This window comes from Enoplosus armatus, chromosome 10 (genome assembly GCF_043641665.1).
Source record: "Enoplosus armatus isolate fEnoArm2 chromosome 10, fEnoArm2.hap1, whole genome shotgun sequence".
Classification (NCBI taxonomy): domain Eukaryota; kingdom Metazoa; phylum Chordata; class Actinopteri; order Centrarchiformes; family Enoplosidae; genus Enoplosus; species Enoplosus armatus.
The window spans coordinates 12,941,401-12,964,199 of NC_092189.1; the positions used below are offsets into that span (position 1 = coordinate 12,941,401).

Sequence of the window (22,799 nt, forward strand, 5' to 3'; positions counted from 1 at the left end):
TTATCTGCGTCCACCTGTCTGGCTGTCCAGGTGAGCTCGTGCATTGCGCAGCATCTCCATATACAGCCTGTTGTTCTCTCTGCAACATAACCAGAGAGAAGAAAACACTGAAAGAATTTACATTTTAAGGAGATGTGATTAATTATATAATTTGAATAGCGTATTAAAAGCAAGTTATAGCAGTCAGGGAAAGCGGCACTCCTCAATTTGGACATGTTAGCAGCTTCAAATGGCAACACTGCCTTCACTTGCATTATGTTACAAAGTCATGGTACTGTGGGGCACATGCTTTGCTGCTGATTATCTCACTCACGTAGCCACAGAGCGGTCAAACATCAGGTGACTCATGTCCATGTAGTACTGAGCATCTGTTCGTATTGCTGTCCAGTACTCGTTTGCCTGAGGAAGAAAGATGCTTTGTCATAAATAAATCTTTAAGTCTTTTGCGTTCACTGGCTATAAATCCTGCTCAAACGGACTCATTCTACATATTCGGTGTTACCTGTTCCTGAACGGTGTAACCCCACTGGTTCTGAGGGTTGTGTGGATCCCAGTACCCCGACTGTCTCTTCAGCCGGATGAATCGCTTTGCCTCCTCTTCCTTCATGAACGGGGCGGCAAAAACACCTGAAGATAATGTCAAAAACAGATAACTGTTTTAAAAAGAGATGAAAAACACTTTCAGGGTTCAAGAGCGATGAATTACAGGTAACAGAGTTTTCATTTCAAATAATCAAGTCATTCTTAAAATAACAATATAGAACTTAAAATTTAGAAATCAGATCAAGTTAGCGCAGCTGGTTGGATCATTGAGGGGAGAGATGTGAGGGAAAATTGCATTTTCACTAAAGAAAAAGCGTTTTCAGAAAACGTTTTTCACATCTTGAATGGTTGATAATGTTTTGTAAATAATGTAAATGCAGCAATCATAAAGTAATCAGATTGCTCAGTCTGAGTATTCAAGTGGATTAGCATGGCCCTAAATCTAAAACATCAACACATGTTAATTAAACACTAAGATTTAAAAACAAGTAGTCGCTCATGAAATCGCCTGACTTACCACTCAAAAGAGCAAACAGGATCACAAACCTCATGTCTATAAAAAGTTAAACAAAGAGCACAAGTTTTAAGAAATACACACACATATGAAATTATATCAAAAAGAGTTAGCAACTGCTTCCTTTTGCCACTTGTGTAAATCTCAGCTCAGTAAATAAGCAGGGTAGAAGCAGAAATGTGAGATTTACCTGCAGTGTGAGCTGTTGATCCTCTGAATGTCTGAGTGTCTTCAGAGCGCCAAATCTCTCGTCTGGATGCGAAAGCGAACAAGAGTTTCTTTCACAGATTTTTATCCAGGAAGCGGAGAGGAATGAATGGAGTCAAGCATCAGGCCGGCCACTCAAGGTAGCCACTTCTCTGTGTGCCAGAGCTGTGACAGACCATCCAAAACCACACACAACACACACAAGTCGAGCTCTCAGAGTCAACATAAAGGCGACCCTGTCTGGACTGCAGACTCTTGATTTGAGCTAACGCAAATTCTGTTTTTTGTTTTTTCCAGTCATCATTTTTAAAAGTTTATGACAGTGATATGGAGTACAACATTTCATTTCAACAAAGTAAATTAGCTTTGATGCATAAAATGTGTACATAAAGACATATTTTTGCTTTTTGCAATCATTTTTTTTTATGTTACTGTTATTTGTTGCTCTGTTATCTGTATATATTTTTTTAAATATGCTCTTTAAATGAAAATGTATTATTATCTACTGTTTTCAGAAAAGCTTTCCCGATATACAGATATCATTGTGTTGTTGTGAAACCTCTCTCAACCTACTCTGATTCTCTGACACCGTATTGCTGAACTCTTCCTGTTTTACTGTTCAGACACAGAAACATGTTGCATTTAAATATACATAAAATCTTGATCATATGACATATTTTAGTGGTTTTGGAAGTTTTATAAAATGTGTGTCATTAATATACAATACTTTTGTGTACATCAACATTTCTTCCACTGGGTGGGGTCCTAACCACGTTCATAACTGGTCGGCAGTTCACTGTTTCCACACAAGGTAATTTACTCAATGTGTGTAATAAATGTGGAAAAAAATGTTATTTGTTTTTCACAATGTACAGGAAGCTGTGATGATGGATTCAAAACATCAGTAGAAGAAAGACGATCTGTTAAAAAACGTATACTTAAATACGCAAAATATTATGTGAGCACAGTATGATGCAGAAAATTGTGGACATAAAATCTGGAATAAAAGTGACAAAAATTAAAGATATTAATTAAAACTGTCTCATTTGTGTGATACATTTAACCAAAGGGGAAAATATTAACAAAATATTCATGATGTAGCATGACCTAATGGAAGGGAATTTAATGCCTGGTTTTTGAGTTAAGAAAGACTCGCTAAGACCTCAAACATTTCAAAGCAGGTCCCAAGAGTATTAATTTGGGTTTCTGCTTTTCAAGGTGCTGCATTAAAGCTCACATCCTTTTTAAGTATGAGCAGGAGGCTCCCCGTGAATTTCTTTGTGTGATGTAATATTTACACTCGCGCTCAAACAGGAAAATGACCAACTAAAAGCTGAAGTGAGGATAAGAGCTGATGCATAGAGACAATAACTAAAAGTCCAACAGAACAAAACACATTAATAATTGAAACATTTTCTACTTATGAACCTGAGCATCTCTAAGTAGGTATATGTAAATGTGCAAAAGTATTTCTATGCATGTAATTGTATGAGCCCCTCTTTGAAGATCTTTGACCACACATTGTTGTTGTCATCCCACATGATGCACAACTCTCTTTTGTTTGTTTTCCCAGACTGTGTGACTCTCTGCCTCTCTCCCTCACCCTTGAGTGCGCCGCTGACCTTTTCCACAGTAAACTCCTAAGTGCGTGTGAGAGGTCTGACCTTTCTCTGACATCCCATAATAAACCGAGTCGCCACCTGTGCGGTGTAACAGAGACAAATGGCTGGCTGGCAGCAGGACAGCAGAGGAGGGGCTGTTTCAAGAGGACCAAGATGAACTTCATCATGCGGGCAGATATTCACACAAAACGAAAAAACATATTAGAGTGCAGAAAAAGACTCTCATTAATTGTTGCTTTTATAATTTTTCCAAACATAATTTGCTAAAAATCTGTCACATGTGCACATATATCTGAAAAGATCTCAAATGACAAGAATGAATGCTCAATTGCAGAAACATAACATGAACACTCACACACACACACTCACACACACACACACCTTGGGTAGCTCTGGGACCCTTGTGCTCTCTGTCACAGCAAAAGCTTTGCGACTTCCACACATCAAAGGTAGCGACTCAGACAAAACTAAAACGCATATGACCCCATTCTATCACACACACACGCACATATATGCACCCTGCTGGGACGTGAATATTTCTAATATTTGATTTAGAAATAGGGAAAGGGCGTGAGTATTTTTAACAAAATACAGGATTGAAAATTTCACACAGTCATTTTTTTAAAGGAGTGTCGATTGAGATAAGAAGACATCTGTCATGGCTATTGCTGACTTTATCTGTTTTATCTTTTCTCTGTGTGGTGGTGTTCACATACACCCACATATAAGCAAAATAATGCAGCACTGTCTCTGTTGTTAGCAATTATGTGTTCCCCAGGTTTGATTTAAGTAGTAGAAGAAGACAAGAGGGACGAGGAGGGGGAAAAAAGGACAGAGAGAGAAAAGGAAAGAAGCTCCACAACATTTAAGTCCATTAGCAGAACACTTCTCATTTATAAAAGATAAAGAATTAACAGCTGCCTCTGGTCTTTTATGCTCTCAGTCTTTGTTCTCTGGTATTGTTCACCTCCTATCGGCGGATCAGTGCTTTTAAAAATGCCCAATTACGATGCAGAGTCCCTCTCTGTCCTAATTTGGAGATGACGGATTGTAGGCTCCAGCTCAGTATTGAGAGGCTGAAAAGCTGCAAAAAGTAATATACTTTCTGATCTTTGATGTTTAAACAAATATAGTTTGGCTGCCACCTGAGAGCCAAACCTCTGTGGTGCTTCTGAGAAGTATTCTTGCTTTGTTGTTTTACCTCATATTTGTAAAAAGAATCAAGGGCTCAGATTTAACTCATTACCCTGACTTCATGCTTAACAAACAATGAGCTGACTTTTATCATGTACTGATGTTTGATTTCCACATCAGTTTAAAGCAGTATTTTTTTTTTTGTCCTGCGGTGGGTATGACACGTTAAGTTTTAAATATTTTGAATTTCTTCATCTTATTTTTCTTGTTTGATAACTTCAGCATCTGCCTATCACTGCTGGTGACTCGAAACAGTGCTGCTGGTGATTTCAGCACTACGGACAGCTCTTCAGTAAAGTTATTGGTAGTTTTAACAAAACTTTCAGCTTTTAGTTCACAGTGGGCTCAATATGTGGATTAGTTTAGTGTCACTACCTCCTCCCTGACTAGGCGTTTGCCCAGCGAGAGCAAGTACAAGGATGAAGGTTAAGATCAGAGGTTTCACGGAGCCCACTGTGGCTGTCGGCCCACCTACAGCACAGACGGATATGGGATTCTGTACCAAACCACATCTAACAGCATAAATCTCCTCTGATGGAGCTCCAGACTAAGGAGACGTAGACATGTGGGGGTATGAAAAATAGCAAGAACTGGTCTAATACCACAGGCACAGGACTGCTTCTTAGATGATACGCCCCTGCTCCATTGAGAGGAAGAGAGAGAGAGAGAAAGGGATCCAGGCGGTGAGAACATTTACAGAAATGTGCAGTGTTCCTCCTCATCGCCTGTCGGATCCTATTTCCGACTGGAATTATTTATGGACTGGAATAAATAGGTCATTTGATTATGAGCCAGGGTGGCACAAAAAGGTGACAAATACGACAAAAATGCAGTTGATGAACCTCTTTGTAACACCGGGAAGTGGGAAATTGCAGTGTGACACACACCACATTCAATAATGATCGTGTACAGCTGTGGGAGAAGCTGAGAAGTGATCTGCTCCTACTTTATGTGTCCAGCACAGAGAAAAACGGCGAGATGAGTCGTGCCTTTTTTGTTTGTAACTATGTGTCCATGGTCTTTAACCAGCTTTGATCGATTTTTGGCCACTCGGGAGCAGCTCAACAAGTTTTAACACAACATTGACACATCAGTTCAATCAATTTATGAAGATGATACGGCGAATGTGAAACAGTTGCTTATGCACACAGAGCATTCATTTGGAGCGATGTCTCTGTCCACATGATGAATTTAAGTCCAATATTCACTCTCCTTTTGATCTGTTTTCCTTTAAACGCTCCACTATGTTCGCCAGCTAGTTACCAACTTTGGCCGTCTGCTGTTTGATGCTGGGCAGGTAGTGTACAGTGGGATGTTGCAGCTTCTGAGCTGAAAATATCTGCCTGCTGCAGATGAGCATTGAGAGTGAACCAGAATAGTAAAGTTCTGGCTGTAAAACCAAATGAGCTGAAAGACAATAAAAAAGGTTCCCTAGAGTCGAGGGAGCTGCAGAGTCGGGTGACAATTCTCTGTGGGTTCATCACAAGCAACTCACTTTCACATTATATAGTCATTTGAGCCATTGTTACTATAAAAATACTGATCAGACTACTACTACTACTGGAAGTCAACACTGAATCACACGAAGACGAAAACTTCTGCACTGCTTATTTTCATTTGTTGCTCACATGTTGCTCGTCTGGCCGCACAGTCATTTGTGATGTCACAGAAGTTGTTTCCCATCACTTGTTCAAAGCAAAAGTCTTGTTTTGATGCCAAAAATAAATAAACAAAGCATCTATTAATGCTGTTTAGGCTCCACTGCATCCAAATGTGAGTAGGGCAGCACACACACACGCGTGCGCTGTCTACGTCACACGGTCCCCCTGCTACACGCCCCCATCTCATATGTAGGTGAGCACAGCTTGCTGACAGGTGAGTGCACGAGACACAAAACAATTGACTATAAAGTTAGTAGAGCATAAATAGACTCTAACTTAACGTAAATATTCAACTAAAAATCTTTGAAAAAGCGATTTGTACAAAATAATTTAAGTATTTAAACATCACACCAAAAGCAGGCTGGGCTATAGAGAGTGCAATTAGGAGGAAATTAAAAACAAGCACGATGAAACGGTCTCAACTTCACAACCGAGTGCTCTGCCACAACACTGTGGCGTATAACCGAAGTGAGCGTGTCTACAGATGTTGCAGAAACTTTACAGTAGCTGTTGTCATCGCTTGTTTACCTGTGAAGTTAGACGCAGCCATATTTCTCCAGCCCGCACGCGCGTCCCCGCGCAGCGCACCGCGTGAGGGAATGTGTTTCTGAAGCAGCGTGAACGCGCCAATCTGAACTCCACACTCATTCTGGTCCGTCAGTCTTTTTTTCTTCTCACACACTCCGTCTCTCTTCGTCTATCTCCAGCCTCATGTTCACACCGCCGCCAAGCCGGAGCAGATCCCCTGTCTAGCCGACACTGAGAGCCCGCTGCCGGGGGCAGGCGGAGTCCACTGCGCGGTGCCAGGATGCGGTGCCACAAGTTTTGGGGACCATGTTCGGTTGGATTTTATATTTGTGCGGCCATGCTTTTCAAAGGTAGGTTTTGGGGGAAAAGTCGCTCTTGAGGTCTGCGCCTAAGTTTTTTGTTTTTCTTCGAAGGCACTTCCTTTAGTGAGTTTAGATAAATGAAGACTGAGAAATTAAGACGGTTTTGACAGAAAAATCACTATTATTCGTGCAGGGGTTTAACATGTGTTTTGGATAATCTAGACATGAGTTTATATTGCCCTATATCTGATAGGGACTAATGAGCCGTGTATCCTTGTATTTGTAGGAGGTGTTTTTCTACAATTAGACAACATGTTCTTTTGCGAAAAAAAAAAGAAGATAGATTAAAGTCTAGATTTAAACCTGAATTTGATTGGAGGCAATTTATGCTGCTTTGTTTTCTTCGCATCAGGCTGAACCACATAGATGGAACTTTTTAATATTTCACTTTAAATTATGAAGCCCACAGAAGGGCTGCTGAAGGACTGAATCACTGTAATTTGTTTTATAGAGTCACCAAATGTTCAACTGGATAACACCATAGCTCTGAATGACAAATGTGTATTAGTTAAAAACATCTGTCGGCACCCTGAATGTACTTCTTAACAGTTTGTTCCCCTTACAAAGGTACGTAAGGACGATTTATTACACTAAGAGCTATTTTTAAACACTGTATGCATATCTGCATGCATTTGTGTGTGTGTGATAAGAGTGTGTGCATTAATGTTTGCTCATTCGTGTGCAATGAGATGTGCATGCATGACTCTAATTCTCTCCTAAGCCCCATCCCATCATCATCATCTGTAACATCTGGGTTGTTTACTTAACAGTTTGTGACACAGTGGCTTTGCTGAAGATATGACTTCAAACCCTCTGTGTATGCATGCGTGTGTGTGTGTGTGTGTGTGTGTGTGTGTGTGTGTCCCCACCATCAAACATCAAACCTGCCACCTTCCACTGGCCTCACATCTCCATACCGATCCAGTCAGTGGTCATCTTGTTGGGGGGGGGGCTTTAATGACTGAAACAATTACCGAAGGGAGAGATAAAGAGGATAGATTACATGCTAACCCATGACAGGAGGCCTCCACTGTCTTTCATGGTCAGTGTTGCTTGGTGTTCAATATGTCTCATGCGTACTGTCAAAGAAATGATGGCACTGCAAAAGACAAGTAATTTAGCATATTTAGAGTCTCAAAATCGTAGTTTTGGTTTTTCTTTTTTGTCTTTCTTAAACAATTCACAATAATCTGCCAAGAAGGTATGAATGTTTGTCTTTTTAAGATAACTTTCTTTTAAGGAATTTTTCTGAAGAAACAATGGAAATGGAAACAATAGCGCTACAAAGATAGATTTATTTTAATATTTCACTTATGATTCAAATGTTTGCAAATGGCTACCCAGTATCTAACACAGACACCCTTACAGTATGTGTTTGGATGTCTATGGATCTTTTCATAATTTATTATCATGGAGAGTCACGTTTGACTGTTGGAAGAACAATAGTCTTTGGGCATGGGGGTTAAAGAACCAGCTACTCATTCACTGTACCATTGATAAGCAGCTTTGGTCTGTCAAGGGAAACACAAGACAATAGCCAAAAGAGGTGAGATTGGACAGTTTAGTTTCCTTGAAATAGAAGCATGATTTTGTGACAGCCTGGGCTTCACACAGCTGTGTAGACGGATAATGGAGTGAATTAGACTTACATGCAAATCTGTAATTGCATATAAATTGTGACTGAGCTTGTTTACTCCTCAGGCAATGGACATTTCTGTTTAGGTTATAACTAAATATAAAAGACTCAACAGCCCCCATATTCAGATGCACCAAAAATCCAATACATGTACTCTTTATTGTCCTGACCCTCACTCCGAGGATCAGAGACTGGTTAGGGTGAAGTTGCCTGGCGCTGTAATAATATCTGCTTGATTTCAAAGCAACGCCTCATCTCTCTTGATGTCTTCCTCTTTCTCTGTCTCATTTAGTCTCTTTCTCTCTTGCAGACTCGTCCACAGTCTGCCTGCCTCTTATTTTTTTCCATGCTTAGCAATACTTATAATTCTGCCAGACTATACGCTCTTTTAATCATGATGTTCATGAAAAATGGACTTTTTATGCTCTTGTTCAGTATTTCAGTCATGTGTTAAGGTGGTACAGGTGCTGTTGTTCACTGAAAATGCTAAAATGGTCTACAAGTTGTGCTGCCTTCAATTTACCTCAAAAGTTTAAAACTGTAGAACTGTATATGGCCACCCTGAACTATCATATATAACAGTTCCTGGTAACCCGTGGAGCTTTCTTTAGTTTTAGTTCTAGAAAGATATCCAAGGCACGGTAGATTGTGTTCAACATGGTGTAGAAGTGTGGACGTGGTCGCCAGGCACTCAGTGATGCAGCTCGGCAAAGGTCTTAGCTCCTGGATTAGGATTAAACATCCAGTGGTTTTAGGGCTCTGAGCCCTCGACCATAGATTATAAATCTCTCCTATATGAATCCATCCATCCAAAACCCCATTAACACACAACACCATACGCTCTGGCCTCTGCTCGTCACTGAAGATTGTCACATAATGCTGGAAATGATGTGTTAATGGACGGGTCAGTTGCTTTAAGCATCACACAGTGGTAATGAACACTTGTACATGCACATCGAAACCAATTTACTTACAGAGAAACACACAAAGAGACACAGAGTTCTCTTCTTACTCGTTGGTTACAGAAAGTGCAGAGGGTTGAAATTGCTTATGTTAAACTGATTTTTTCAGGATTACTTTTATTCCTGTGGTCTCCTTTGCTGTCCCTCATCTGTCTCTATTCAATTCAGTTCAATTCAAATTGTGTGTGTGTCTGTCTGTCACTCACTGTCCTTCAGGTTGTGGCATGTTGATACCCATTGGGCACCAAGATGTCTCCTTCTCCCAGGTTTATTTTAGATTTTGAGAGGTCATTAAACTCTGAACTGACAGAGTTGAACTTGTTAATGTAAATGTTCCTTATTTCATTGAATGTTTTACATTGCAGGAGGAAGTGAATCTCTGTCTCAGCCTCACCTGTCTAACAGTGATTCGTGGTCACTGAGCCTGTACTTCTCTCTACCTCCTGTCTTACTGACACGCCCCCCCCTCCCCTGACTCTTCATTACTGATTTCCTACATTACTTCTTGTCAATGACATGCTGCCCTTTTCTTGTCTTTTTGTCTATTTTAGTGGTTGCAGGTTTCAGAGGCCCTGATTTTTGCCTCTTTTTGCAACATTTATATTGCCAACTAGAGATTGGTTGGAGGCAAAGCAGCACAGCATGTTTTTATTTCACATTTGCTTTGGTAATGTAAATGCCTGTTTCCCACGCCAATATATTTAAACTGTCCTGTATTAATATAATAGTCAAATTGTACATGCACCAAACTAACCAACTGGTTGTTGGTGCAAGAACTGAAGTAAGTGCAAGCATTTAAATGCTTACAAACTACTTACACTACTTAATGAATGAAAATATACAAGTTTTAGCTCTTGTGTTTTTACTTCACCACCCTTCAAAGTCTGTAAAACTCATGTCTGAAATGTTAGTGTTGCATCAAAACTAAGTATCATTAGAAAGCTGTGTAACCTTTTTATGGCTCTATAGAACTTTCAGGACATTTTAAGGACCCATGGATGTCCTTCACTTCATTTTCACTTCCCTGTAACCCAAATTCTCTTTCTCCTCTCTGCCCTTCCATTACATTTACATTCTTACATTCATTGTCTCCCTCCATTTGTGTGCCTCCTGTTATCAGCTCTCATCGCCTCTCACTTCTCAAACTCTCTCCATCTCTATCTCTCCCTGTCTATCTGTCTGTTTTAAACAGGTTAGGCAATAAGCCAGCCACCTAGGTTTAAAGCTGCTGAACATCTGGATACTTCACTGCTGACCTCCCCTGACTCATTCCCCTACCAAATGATTGATATGATTGAAATAATGAGGTGCTACACCATTGCCAATGTAGAAGTGACCTTAATTTAAATCAATGCACACTTGGTTAGTTTTAGAGGCAGAACTGGGTATACTGGCGGATTACAGCCATGTGTAAACTGTAGTCTATACTGCCAACGTCTGATGGAACTGCGCCCAGTTTATTCACAAACCAGTTAATGAAAACATGCCTAATTCGCATTTCTTTTTTGCAACATTTCAAAAGGTCGCTTAAAATTTGCTTGACAATTGAATGGAAACATGGATACAGGCACACACTTGCAGCCTATCAGACACTGTAGTCCCATTATTTCTTCACCTTGGGGTGCTTTTCTTTGCCATAATCTAAAGGAGAAATAGATTGCCTCTGTTAAGGTGGACACCCGTTTACAGGTTTGAGAAAGGAAATGTCAGAATATATTTTGCAGGGCTCGTTGGCAGACTAATGTGAAGTTGTCCACTATATTCTACAGCGACCGTTGCATGACTACCATCTGTGTCAAACATCAGTACGTAATGTGCCTGTTTTCCAGTGTTTGTAAATATTATTTGCTGCTATTTTTAATTTAATAAAAGAAATCTCAGGGGAATGAGTAAGTTAAATTAAGTTGCAGTATTTCTTTCTCTACAAAAGTTACATATGACTTAATAACTATTGTTCTATTGTGTGTATTGTTCCAGCTTCAAGGTGTTAATTATATTCGGCAGATATAACATCGCTTCAGACAGACAAAATGTATTGTGGGAGTTTGGCCTAAGTTGTATCGCTCCTTCCACATCACCGTTGTATTGTGTAGATGCAGTGCTATTTATTTTTCTCTTTCAGTTTCTCCCATACACTCTCACACATACACTAACACAAGATATTTGCATCAAAATGGCTGTAGATGTGTAGCATTTGTCATGGTGTCGACTGTCCAGGCCCTCAGGGAGTGGCGGGCTGTCAGCAGTTTCTTTGTGCAGCTCTATTCCCCCTCCAGGTTCATAACTCTGTCCCTCTGTCCCAGAGCATTCTGGGATCAGAGCCCTGTTATGTTCCAGGCTGGGTAATGGACTTGGCTCTTAACATCGGTTTTCGAGATTTAGCATGCATGTTTACCACCGTATGAAATAAGATTACTCTAAGTAATGAGGTGTTTGTTTCACTATGGTGTGATTTTTATGTCAGGATTTTATGATCTTTCTTTTTAGGAACAAGCCGCAAAAGAAAAAACTTGCTGTCGGCATGTAAATTAATGTTTGAGCTAAACTGAAGTGAAATTAAGTGACTGCCTTTTACTTCTATTCTCATATTTTGTCACGACAGCTCTGTAGTGTTCTCACTGTTTATTCATCAGGATTCATGTTACATCATTAGGAACACGAGGGGTCCCAGTTACGCTAGAGGCCCTTTGAAAACCCTGTCTTCAGAGTCTGTCAAGCAAGCAAGATTGTTGGTGTGAAAAGAAAAACCGTAGCTGTAATGTCACCCAAAGAAATCTGGAGACAGCAGCAAGGCTTAATATCTTCATGAATGTATGTTTTTCGGGACACTGTTACCTTTCTAAGCGGCAGTGGAAGGATAGTAACACAAAGAAGGAAGTTCTTACCAAAATGTCTTTGGAAGATACCCACTTCAGTGATTATCTTAAATTGGCATGTGAGTGTTGTATTAAGACAGACTAGAAGAAATATGAACCTGTCCTTTAAAGCACCTCAACATTCAGCCATTGTGTATGCTGCTTGCTTGTCAGTAATGTTTTCAATATATGCACACCAAGCATATGTTGAACATCAAAACTGCCATTGATTCATTTCCTATCAGCTAATCGTTTCAGTGATTTCCAATCAGTTATTTTACTAAGGCGTCTATTAGCGGTTTGGTGACATAAATTCTGGATTTCCCAAAAGCATAATAACGATAAAATCCTGTCTTACATGATAATAGATTACCTGATCTGGTACAGTAGATTATCTTGGCAGAAAGAGACTGAAGGAACAAAGCCATGATCATTCCTCTGCATGCTTTCATCCTACTAGCTGAAAGTGTGTGTGTGTGTTGGACAGCAGCTCAGCCTGGATGGGTTTAGCTGGGCTCATCAGGGGCACTAAAACACCCTGATGTAAGAGGTGGTCATTTAGTGCTCTCCCTAAAATAACATTCCTGTTTTTTTATTTTTTTATTTGTTTGGGTGTGTGTGTGTGTGTGTGTGTGAAAGTGAGAGGGAGAATGGGTCCCTCAGGCCGTCTGTGTTTGGATAGCCTGTGTCTGATGAGTGTGTTTGGAAGCCTAATCTGAACGCATTGACCCAGTAAAAAATATTCAGATGGGACAGAATTGCCTGGCTGGATTTCTCAGTATATGTTAATGCGTGTGTGAGTGTGTGATAGAGAGAGAGAGAATGATAATGTCCTTGAGTGTATTTGCACAGTTCTCGTATTTTCAGATGCCACCCCGAACAAAACCGGATATTTTTGTTCACACTTGCCCTCTGTCTTAAGGGACTTTCTAATAAAATCCCACCGTTTGTTTGCAGATGATGCTAACTAACTGCTGAAAGCACTGATCATGACCATGTTTTTCAAGCTTTTTGTTTATTTCCTCACAACCTAATCGGCTCTAGAATGCGCTAAGTCTTTGCAAATAAGAACAAAAAATGCTGAAAGCAGGAAAACAACAAAACAAGTAAATTCAGGACAAAGCAGAGAGACTGAAAAGGAGGAATAGAGGTAACAAGATAGAGGTATGTATAGTGAGAGGGATCAAAAGAAGCGATATCACAAGATTTGGAAAGGCTTGTAAAGGGATAAAGCCAATGATAGAGGGAGAGAGGTGCAGTCAAAATAGAGAAGAATGAAAAATGTACAGCAGAATAGCAAAGGAAGGGGGGTATTGCAAAGAAATGGAGTGGCTTTTACATGAGAAGGAAATAAGGTGTGAAGAATGGAGATTAGAGGTGAAAAGCCTGAGTGGGAGGGAGGATGGGAAGAGTGTGCTTCTGATTTTACCTTATTTAGTTATTTACATTTGCATTTGATTTAACTCGCGACCACAGGCCCAAATTTAAACATTAGTATAAATGCTTACTACTAGGTTGCTTTTTCCGGAGCTTTAAAATACACATCACTGTCTTTCTCAGAAGCATGAAAGTTCATGCTGGACCTTGGATACAATAGTTTGCCAATGTCACTCACTGCAGGTTGCTTTTTCCTGAGCTTCCATCTTTTGTTGAAGACCATGAAGACTGAGATGCAGTTGAAAGCGCTTGGAAAAGCTACAAAGTTGACCTTGAATTACTTGAGAATGAATGGAATTAACTTTATAAGTGTGTATAAGCATCTGGACAACATCTGACAGTTTCTTTTCAACAAACAGGCTCAATGGTGCGACACAACAGTCTTTTTTATTCTTCCCATCTTTCACATTTGTACTGAGCTGCCATGTGTCTGAAATTTGATTCTACTCTTTCCTTGCACACGCTATGGAAATCTTTCCTTTTAGCTGATGCTAAGCAAGATTATCCTCTATTTTTATGACAGATTCATGGCTGCAGCTGTCCCATCCTGACCAACCTGTTGTTGTCCATATGAATTTTTCAAACCATCCCTCTGTCCTGATGTTGTCCATTCTTAATGTGTTCCTTCTAATCCTATTCAAAATAGTGGATCTCATTCCAAGAACACCCACAACTTTATTTATGTCCTTAGTATTTGAATAGCTTTACATCAAGGGCTCGAGCCTCTCCTGGTATAGACTGATTCTTGGACATGTTGTCTCACCACCACATGCCTCAAAGCATAATGCATAAAGATGTACAGACCAAATTTACATCTCCTCGTGTCTCACATTTTTCATTTCCTCTCGATTCTCTTTCACAATAATCTGCGAGATAGCTCTCACATCCAATATTCTTCTAATAAATGTCGATGTCAAGGAAACACACACAACAAGAAAATTGGCTTGTTCTCAAAGGAGACTTTGCGAATATGTGAAATGTATTAATATTTGGTGGGGTTCTGCCGAGCTGAAATAAAAGGTCCCCTCGGGTGCTGATGCTCTCAGGGGTCCCTGAAGCAGTCTGGCTCTGCTTATTAAACTAGAACTAATTCTATGTGCAGACATCCTGGAGCTCAGGGGCAACCTCAGTGTGCTACAGCAGTGAGTTTAGGTCAACATGCCCACATCAGTGAATACAGAGTTGAACACAAACACATGCAGAACAATGTCTGAAACATGTTACCTGTTTCTGTGGGACGTTTATCTGAAGTTAGAGTGAGCCCAGAGGAAACGAAGAAACGAAGAAAGGCAACAGTGAATCTAAATGTGTGTGTGTGTCTTAATTCCTGTGGCCTATTGTGCCCTTGAAATTATAAGACTCTGCAATCTGAGTGGTTTTGAGATGTTCAGTTTGAGTTTGACACCCTAGATGGCAATGGCATGCTGCTTGGATTTTTTGAGAGCTCCCTCAAAGAGCAGCAGCATTTACCAGCAAATCAAACTCCATTAACTATTTGCAAAAAAAAAAAAAGGTCACTCATTTTTCACTCACACTGTGCTGACAATTAATTAGCTCGTAACTATGACAAAATGACTGAGCGCTGCAATTCAGTGTCCTGATTCTCCCTGCTTCTTAAGAATAATACCTGTAAAGTGATGTGTCTAATATAGATAATGGACATGTTTGCTTGTTTAATCGTAATTGATCATTTGGATGACTCCACTAATCAGTGATCTTCTCATAGACCTGAAAAAACCACACTGGTGACCCCTGACATTTCCTGTAATGACCACCATCATGTTAGACATGCTAATGAGGAGCAACTAAAGTAGATCAATGCTACAATCAGTCTGAGTTTAACACACACACACTCATAATTGACATACTTGTGTATGGAGCACACTAAAAGGTCAAACAACTGCAGTTAAGTGACATCTAATGAAGGTAGTGATTCAGTTTAGTGCCGTAAAGGTCACCAGGTCAAAGGTTAAATGCATCATTAAAATGCTTGGTAGTCTACATACTGTATATTTTGGTAATTCAAGCTCTCCCTTTGTGAATCATATTTTGTACATTATTAAATATTATGTATTAAAACAAAAGAGCATCAATAAGAGTTATGATTCTGTGTTGTATTACTGGCCTAAATCCATCTGAAACAAAAGTTATATTTGATGAAAAGATAACATTACAATGAATAAGGCTTTTAAGTCTTTTTTTAAAATTGCCTTTCATTCATCCCCGCTCTGAGCAACACCTCTCCAGAGGGTTTTCTACCATTCTCTTTAAGTAAAAGGACAAACAGGGAGATAAACAAAGAGGGTGCTGAACAAATGACAAGTCCTTCAGCTCCCTCCACCTTCCACTCTGATTCCCTCCCTCTGCTGGAGTTTGTTTGATGAGGCCTCTCATTGTGGAAAATGATTTCTTCTTGCCAGCTTCTCATATCAGCTTCATTAGTGAGATGGTTTAAAAAAAACAAAACAACAACAGCTAATGGATGTATCCCTTCATCCCTGGCGTATGCTGCACACGATTGTTTGCGAATTAAAGTTGGCACAGTGGTTTATTTGATTTGATTATTTAATTCCTACCTAACACGGTTTTATGAGACAAGCAGCAACGGAGCCTGAGCTTTCGATTCTTCTTCACTGACTTTATTAGCTTAGTTATGTTTGTTTGGGGCTCAGTTCACAGTTCGCAGTAATAAAACACGGGAGACGCAGGAGGGAGGCTGGCAGGATAGCAGCTGTAGATGAGGTTGTAGTTAAATTTGAGTTTACGTGTGTATGCAAATTACATTATGTATAGACGGACAGATTTATGACTTTGTGGTGCTGCATGTTGAAGCCATGAGCGCAACAGCCATTAGAGCACTGGCCTAGGTGTCCATTCAAACATGTTTATAGACAGAAAAACAATATGGTCCAAAAATGTGTCTGTATCTATGGGTGTGAATGCGTGTCTGCAGGACAGCCATGCATCCGTTAATCCAACTTCCAACACGGATTCATGGATAGAGAGGATAAAGTCTGATGTATTAATCAGTCTGTGTGGCTCCTCAGGAGCGGTGAAAGAGATTCTGCTGTGCTGAGCATCTTCTCGTAGCTCTTCTGTCTCTAACCTCAGGCTCAGTCCTGCCATAACTCTCGTCATTACTGTCGTAATGGGCCAATCAACACTGTGCGGAGCCAAAGACACACTCCTCTAATCTTTACATCTTTACAGGGCTGTATAGCTCGCTCCCCTCCTCCATGTCTGTCTCTAATATTCAGGGTTTTTTTCCTGTATTTTTCACTTGTTCCCTTCCTTCCCAGTGGATTGTCCACTGCATGTTTATATGAGGGAGTCATTACTGTTTGTGCATGGGGGTGACGTCTTGAGCACATTTTATATCAGTGACAGGTTGTGTATGTACTGTATGATAGAGAGTGAATCATTGCTTTATTTGTATGTATGTGCCTGTCATCAATCAAGTGTGTTGACTTGCTGAACTGTGTGTACTCCTGGTTCATACATGTATGCATGCCGCTGCCCAATTTATGTGGTTTTCAGAATTTCTGTCATCTAAGAATATTCTTTAGCCTGTTGGTCCGACAAAACCCTTTCAAAACCCTTGGATGGTGTAAAAAGATAAATTGAGCTCAAAAGAAGGCTGTTGTTTTTTTACCCACAGGTAGGGTATGCTTAAATACTAGACCATAAACAGTCAGTGTGGCCAATATCCTGAAGTCTGAAAAATATTTCTTCTGAAATCTCCATGTGCACATGTGCAATACTTCAGATAAAACACCTGCTCACAGAGAGGTTCATTACACAGATCCACTCACTCATAGTTGGACATTTTAAGGCTCTTTGCTTTGACACTGCAGCGCCGATTCATTAAAACAGATCTGTGCCACATATGAAGGAAAAGCCTGCATCTGCAGTGTGAACACATTACCAGGTGCACAAACCACTGTGCTAACAAGCCTGTGACGTTTGAACATGAGAATACTGCAAATGTCTTGGTAATATGAAAGATCATTTCAAAAGTAAGTTTTTACCCTTTTGCACTTATGTCTTTTGTTTATAAAATGCACTGTAGTGAGATCAGTGACTCCAAGGTCATTAACAATGTGGTCTGATCGTGTATGTGTGTGTGCGAGTGTCAGTGTTTGTGTGTCTCTGTCTCTCTTTATTTGGGACAAATGAGTTGCGCCAAATATGTGTGGAAGGTGAGGTAGAGAGGATCAATAATCGTGATGAGAGTCGGGCCAACAAACACATCATTTTAATCACCCTGGACCTTAAGACCACACCAACTCACAGTCCTGCCACTCTGTGTGTGTGTGTGTGTGTGTGTGTGTGTGTGTGTTACAGTCTGCGGATGTATATGCAGATGTCAGCACATGTGTTTATACATTATTCATCAAAACCTTCAGCTCAACAACACACCTCCTTCTTATACATTGTTCATACGAAAGGCAAGTTCACAGGATGTGCAGTAGGACTCAGGGACGTCTTGGCTCAAACTGTACACACTCAGTAGGAACAGTATATGGCAGCGTGTTTGAAACTCCACCAGGTAAATTATAATCTGGCTGCAGGCTGGTGCCAGCAAAGGAAGGGTAAAAGGTTAGGAAGGCCATTAAAGCTACTTTCTGGATTAGAATTCAGCCTCAGTACACAAGAATATGTTCCAAAGTACAATTTGCAGGAAAGGGATCGCCCAAGCCAAAACACTGCTAGCATTTTTTCAAAATCCTGCTCAGGAACATCATTAAAAGATTTATGGTTTAAAATGCAAGCAAAAATACTGCACACTCTGTATCTATAAATCAAGGAGTGACCTTCAGAATCTGTAGTGCCTTCAACTCTGAAATATGTGGTAACTGCTGGTTATGTGTGACAAAATAATCTCAAAGGTCATCAAGTAAAGAAAGTTATTATTTGTTATTTTGTCACATAAACTGTAATTATCTTGTAGTGCAGATGATGCTTTGTATTCAAAATAATCAGCCCACAAACAATGTTTCCTCTTATTCCTTCTGTTTCCTCCAGGATCCCTGCAGGGAGAACACCAGAGGAGGCTGTACAAGGAGCTGCTGGCTAACTACAACCGACTGGAGAGGCCTGTGGTCAATGACTCAGCCGCCATCCTGGTGGAGCTGGGCCTCACGCTGCTGCAGATCATAGACGTGGTGAGGGAGACAGCATTCACTTGTATTCTTTACGTGTGTGTAGAGTTTAGGAAGTGTGGCAAGGTTTGTGTTTTACAGTGTGTCGTAAGGAAACCTGAAGTGGAATTGTGCCGCTGTGCTGGTGACTTGCATAATTTACATTGTAGGTATTTAGCTGAGTGTCACATTCAGGGAGACTTTACATGATGGCAACTGTAAGAGTAGTCCCACACAATTCACCGCTTGCAAGTAGTGTTGGGGTCAAAGTCACAGTGGTGCATTAGCTAGGTGCAAAAAATAATGATAATGTATGATGGAGAAATGCTAAGTGAAGAATGCAAGGAAAAATTTGAGAAAATCTTGAAAAAGAAAAACAGCAATGGAATATTTTCACTGCAAACAGAGAAGTCATATGTGCAACGTCTTATACATAGCCACTTTTGTATTTTATCGTCCATACAGTAGGTGATGTCAGCTTTTATAGTAGTGTGTTTTAGTCTGATGTGTGTATGTTTCAAGCTGTGCGTATCCGTGATATAAGTGACACATCCAGCAGCAGGTTTGTGCTTATGGAATAGTGTTAAAGGCGGAAGTAATGCACTTCTGCTGTTTGACTTCAAGTACATAAAGACTCCCTGGATTGGCTGCAGCCTTACCTTAACTGACACATTGTATGTTCCATTGTTTTTAATCTTTATTTATTAAGGGAAAGCTGGCTGAGGATAGTCATCTTGCTGCTTCAGTGGGGTTAAAGCACTGTTCAGACCACCAGTTGCCCTGCGTGAAATAATGCGGTGGTGCCAAAAAAAACTGTAAAAAAACGCAGGGTTGTCTGAATCTGAATCTGGCTCAACTTTTACTGCAATGTGACGTCATACAGCAAAGCACTGAGGTGGCCAATCAAATACATGCAAGCACACATTCCTGGTACATAACTTTTATTATTATTTAGTATTTCTGCTGTTTACCTCATACTGGTCGTGATGAAATATTGAATAGTTGCCGCGGTGATAAGCTTTTAAATACATTAATATGTTACTCCAGTGGGACTTCCTGGTTTGTATTCATGCCTCACCAGTACCTTAAACAACACTCCCCTTGCGTTGTCTCAATGCAGGTCTGTTTTCCATCTGAATGCCCGCTAAGTGTCTTGCTCCTCAGGAGTAGTTGCCGAGGGAGGGGTTAACGTTGCTTATATACTTTCCCCTCCACATTTCTCATGTTGTCTAGACTGTAGATAAGAGGTGTCAAAGTCTCCCCAAAGGGACGCTGTACTGACAGTGTTTTGTGTCTTCCTCTTCCTTGTGACACCCCTGACACATTACCAATCTATGAAAATTACCATTCCTTCCTCTGCCCTCCAGCCCGTGACCCTCCAGGTCTTACTGAATCAATCCAGGTCCTGCTATCTTTAATGACTTGTAAAAATTCTTCTCAGAGTAGCAAGAGGGCCTTCAAATGAATCCTTGACTCATTAACCACCGGAGAGGCCCAAAAACCTGCGAGACACTTCGTCCACAGAGAGAAGACAGTTTAGGGAAGTGTTAGTGTGTTAAATGTGTTTCATACCAGCCAGATGTCTGCTCTCATTTGTCAGAACAGACAGATATACCAGGTTTTTTTTTTGTGTGTGTGTGTGAGTGCGTTCTTCCCACAGGGCTTTCTGCTTTTCACAGTGGGGCAGTTGTAGGGTTGTTTGTCCTTGTTTCTGGTAGTTGTTATTGTCTCATCTGTCTGAGAGGAGGAGAATGGAGGAGTGATGCATGTTTTACTCAGATTCTCTAGAGCTTCTAACAGACACAAGTCAATTAGACAAGTAAACTAATTTACAAACTGTGGTTATGTGGCCATTATACTGTAAGAGGAGGCTGAAGCAGAGGCCATCTGCATCTCTCCTGAATGGTTTGGAAAATATGGTAAAATTGGGGAAAAATCTAAGAAGTTTACTTTTGACACTTTGAGAAAGGCACAAAAGCTTAGGCGGGATTGAGTTCAGCCAGCAGTTTAGATGCTTATATAAGGTAAACTAGATTTCTGGAGTTGATTCATCTAACTGTTTCTGGAACACAGCAATGACACTAATTCAACCTTGCTAGAGGGACCCGAATTTCAGTAAAAAAGATCCCCTTAAAACATTTTTCAGCCCATCTCTTAGTAAATAGCTTTTATTCTTCCCTGTAGCCTCCAGACAAGCTGCTAAATTGCTGCTCAAAATTAACGTGATTATTTCTTTAATTAACAAAATAAAAAATACAACACATTTTTTATCTAAAAACTGGGAATACTACTACTTGTGTCAGTGTGTGGGATTAATTCCAATTATTTGATTTATAATGATGATTTTAATCAGTCAGACACAATCACATCTGGGGACAACCTTATAGAAATAAACAAGCAGATTTTTATGAAGTGTGTTAATTTGATGACATACATATGTTGTTGCTTGAGGTCCTCTGGTTACCTGTTTGGGTCATTTTATACTAGTTTTACTTCAGTATAAGAGCAGAGCTTCCCACCCCCCATTGACACCAATCAAACAAGAGTTACAAGATTGACCTTTTTGATGAGAGAATGACTAATAATAAATATTTGACTTTAAGTAGATTAAGAAAGGTGACCTCTGTGTCAGTGTGCATATTGAATGTATCCTCACTGTCCACAAAATGCTGCAGACATTCTGATTTTCTGACCTTGAACAGGTGAGTGAAGTTCATATTTTAAGGTTATACATTTTATGCGACCCACAATTCTATTTTCATCATTTCAACAAATTGCAAACGCACAACCACACACACACACACACACACACACAAACCACTGAGGGATTTATAATCTCTGAAGAGACACGCATTTCCCATTATTACTTTCAGCTGTGACTTTTGCTCAATCATCTGGGTCATCTGCTTTCCGAAAAGACATTATAGGAGGGTTTGCCATATGTTCAACTCCAAGTTCAGAAAGAGTAGAGAGAGAGAGAGAGAGAGAAGAGAGAGAGAGAGAGAGAGAGAGGATAAATAGATGCTGTGTATTGAAAAAGGGAAACTTCTTTGATCCCATTCAGCCTTCCTCTCTTCTTCTTTCTACCACAGAATCTGTGCAGGAAATTCCTTTACTTTCAGATGCTTACAGAAATGCTAATTCCACCTTGCAGCTAGAATATGAGCAACATCATTTCCCAAATGCTAAATGAACACTTTGAACAAATTTCTCAAGTTTGTTCTTTGGTAAAGACGAAGGCTTCAATCTGCACTGTTTCTACTTATTTGTTTTTTAGTTTTATTATCCTTTGGACTATAATAAAAAGAAACACAGATAGTGTTAATATGATTTGATTTGTCTCATTGTTTTTTATTGTTTAAATCTGCCGGGACCTACAGTATCTTTGTTGTTTTAAAAGGTTTGTGTAATTTGTTAGATGGCTCCACTGCTGAACCGCTCAACAGAACTACACTTGGTTACATAAAACCAGCTTTTACAAAGTTTCACATTGCTTGGTTTGCTCTTCTTTGGATATGCAAAACAACTGCACTGACAAAGCCCCTTCATATTAAATATGGATTGGTCTGGTTGCCTTCTCTTACACTAAAAAAAAACGTATTCTCTCTTTTCCTCTTCTGCTTTTTTTCTGTTTCTGTCCTCAGGATGAGAAGAATCAGGTGCTAATGACCAACGCCTGGCTGCAGCTGGTGAGTGAAAGTTTGAGAAGGGCACATTATTATTAACTTAATGTGCTTTAATTATATTTATTATTTGATTACACAATTATCTCCTCAAGACTGATATCGAATTTTAATTTTGTACATCCAGAGATATAATTTATCTCCTAGATTCATTCTTTGCACTTGCTCACAGTCTAAAACCAATATTTTCTAATCTAATATTTACTGTATTTATTCAAGTATTTTTAAGCTATCTGCAATTATTTTCAGAGATCACAGTTTCATATAACACTCTCTGTAATAAACGTCATCCTCAATACTGGAACTCAGCCACCAGTTGTTGCTCTGTATGTGAGAGAGAGAGAGAGAAAGTGAGAGACAGTACTTTTGTGTGTGTCCATGTTCAATGCTGGCATCGGCATATTGCTTGATGCGGATTGTCAAGCGGAAAGTGAGACGAGGAAGAAGAGGGAGG

At 40.0% G+C, this 22,799-nt stretch overlaps 2 protein-coding genes across 2 annotated transcripts in view; one reads left to right on the forward strand and one right to left on the reverse strand.

Annotated features, from left to right (window-relative positions):
- On the reverse strand, nucleotides 1–1,094 carry LOC139291314 (uncharacterized protein C3orf85-like). The gene is made up of 4 exons (XM_070913315.1): nucleotides 1,061–1,094; nucleotides 503–627; nucleotides 314–399; nucleotides 1–79 (listed from the first exon to the last, which is right to left on the reverse strand). The coding sequence occupies exons 1-4, from the start codon at nucleotides 1,092–1,094 to the stop codon at nucleotides 1–3; spliced, it is 324 nt and encodes a 107-aa protein (XP_070769416.1).
- Nucleotides 1,095–6,549: 5,455 nt separating this feature from the next.
- LOC139291312 (neuronal acetylcholine receptor subunit alpha-7-like) overlaps nucleotides 6,550–22,799 on the forward strand; it is a 31,573-nt gene continuing 15,323 nt past the window's right edge. The window contains exons 1-3 of the mRNA XM_070913311.1: nucleotides 6,550–6,619; nucleotides 18,547–18,686; nucleotides 22,307–22,351. Of these exons, the coding sequence (XP_070769412.1) occupies nucleotides 6,550–6,619; nucleotides 18,547–18,686; nucleotides 22,307–22,351 (255 nt within the window). The remainder of the gene's footprint in view (nucleotides 6,620–18,546; nucleotides 18,687–22,306; nucleotides 22,352–22,799) is intronic.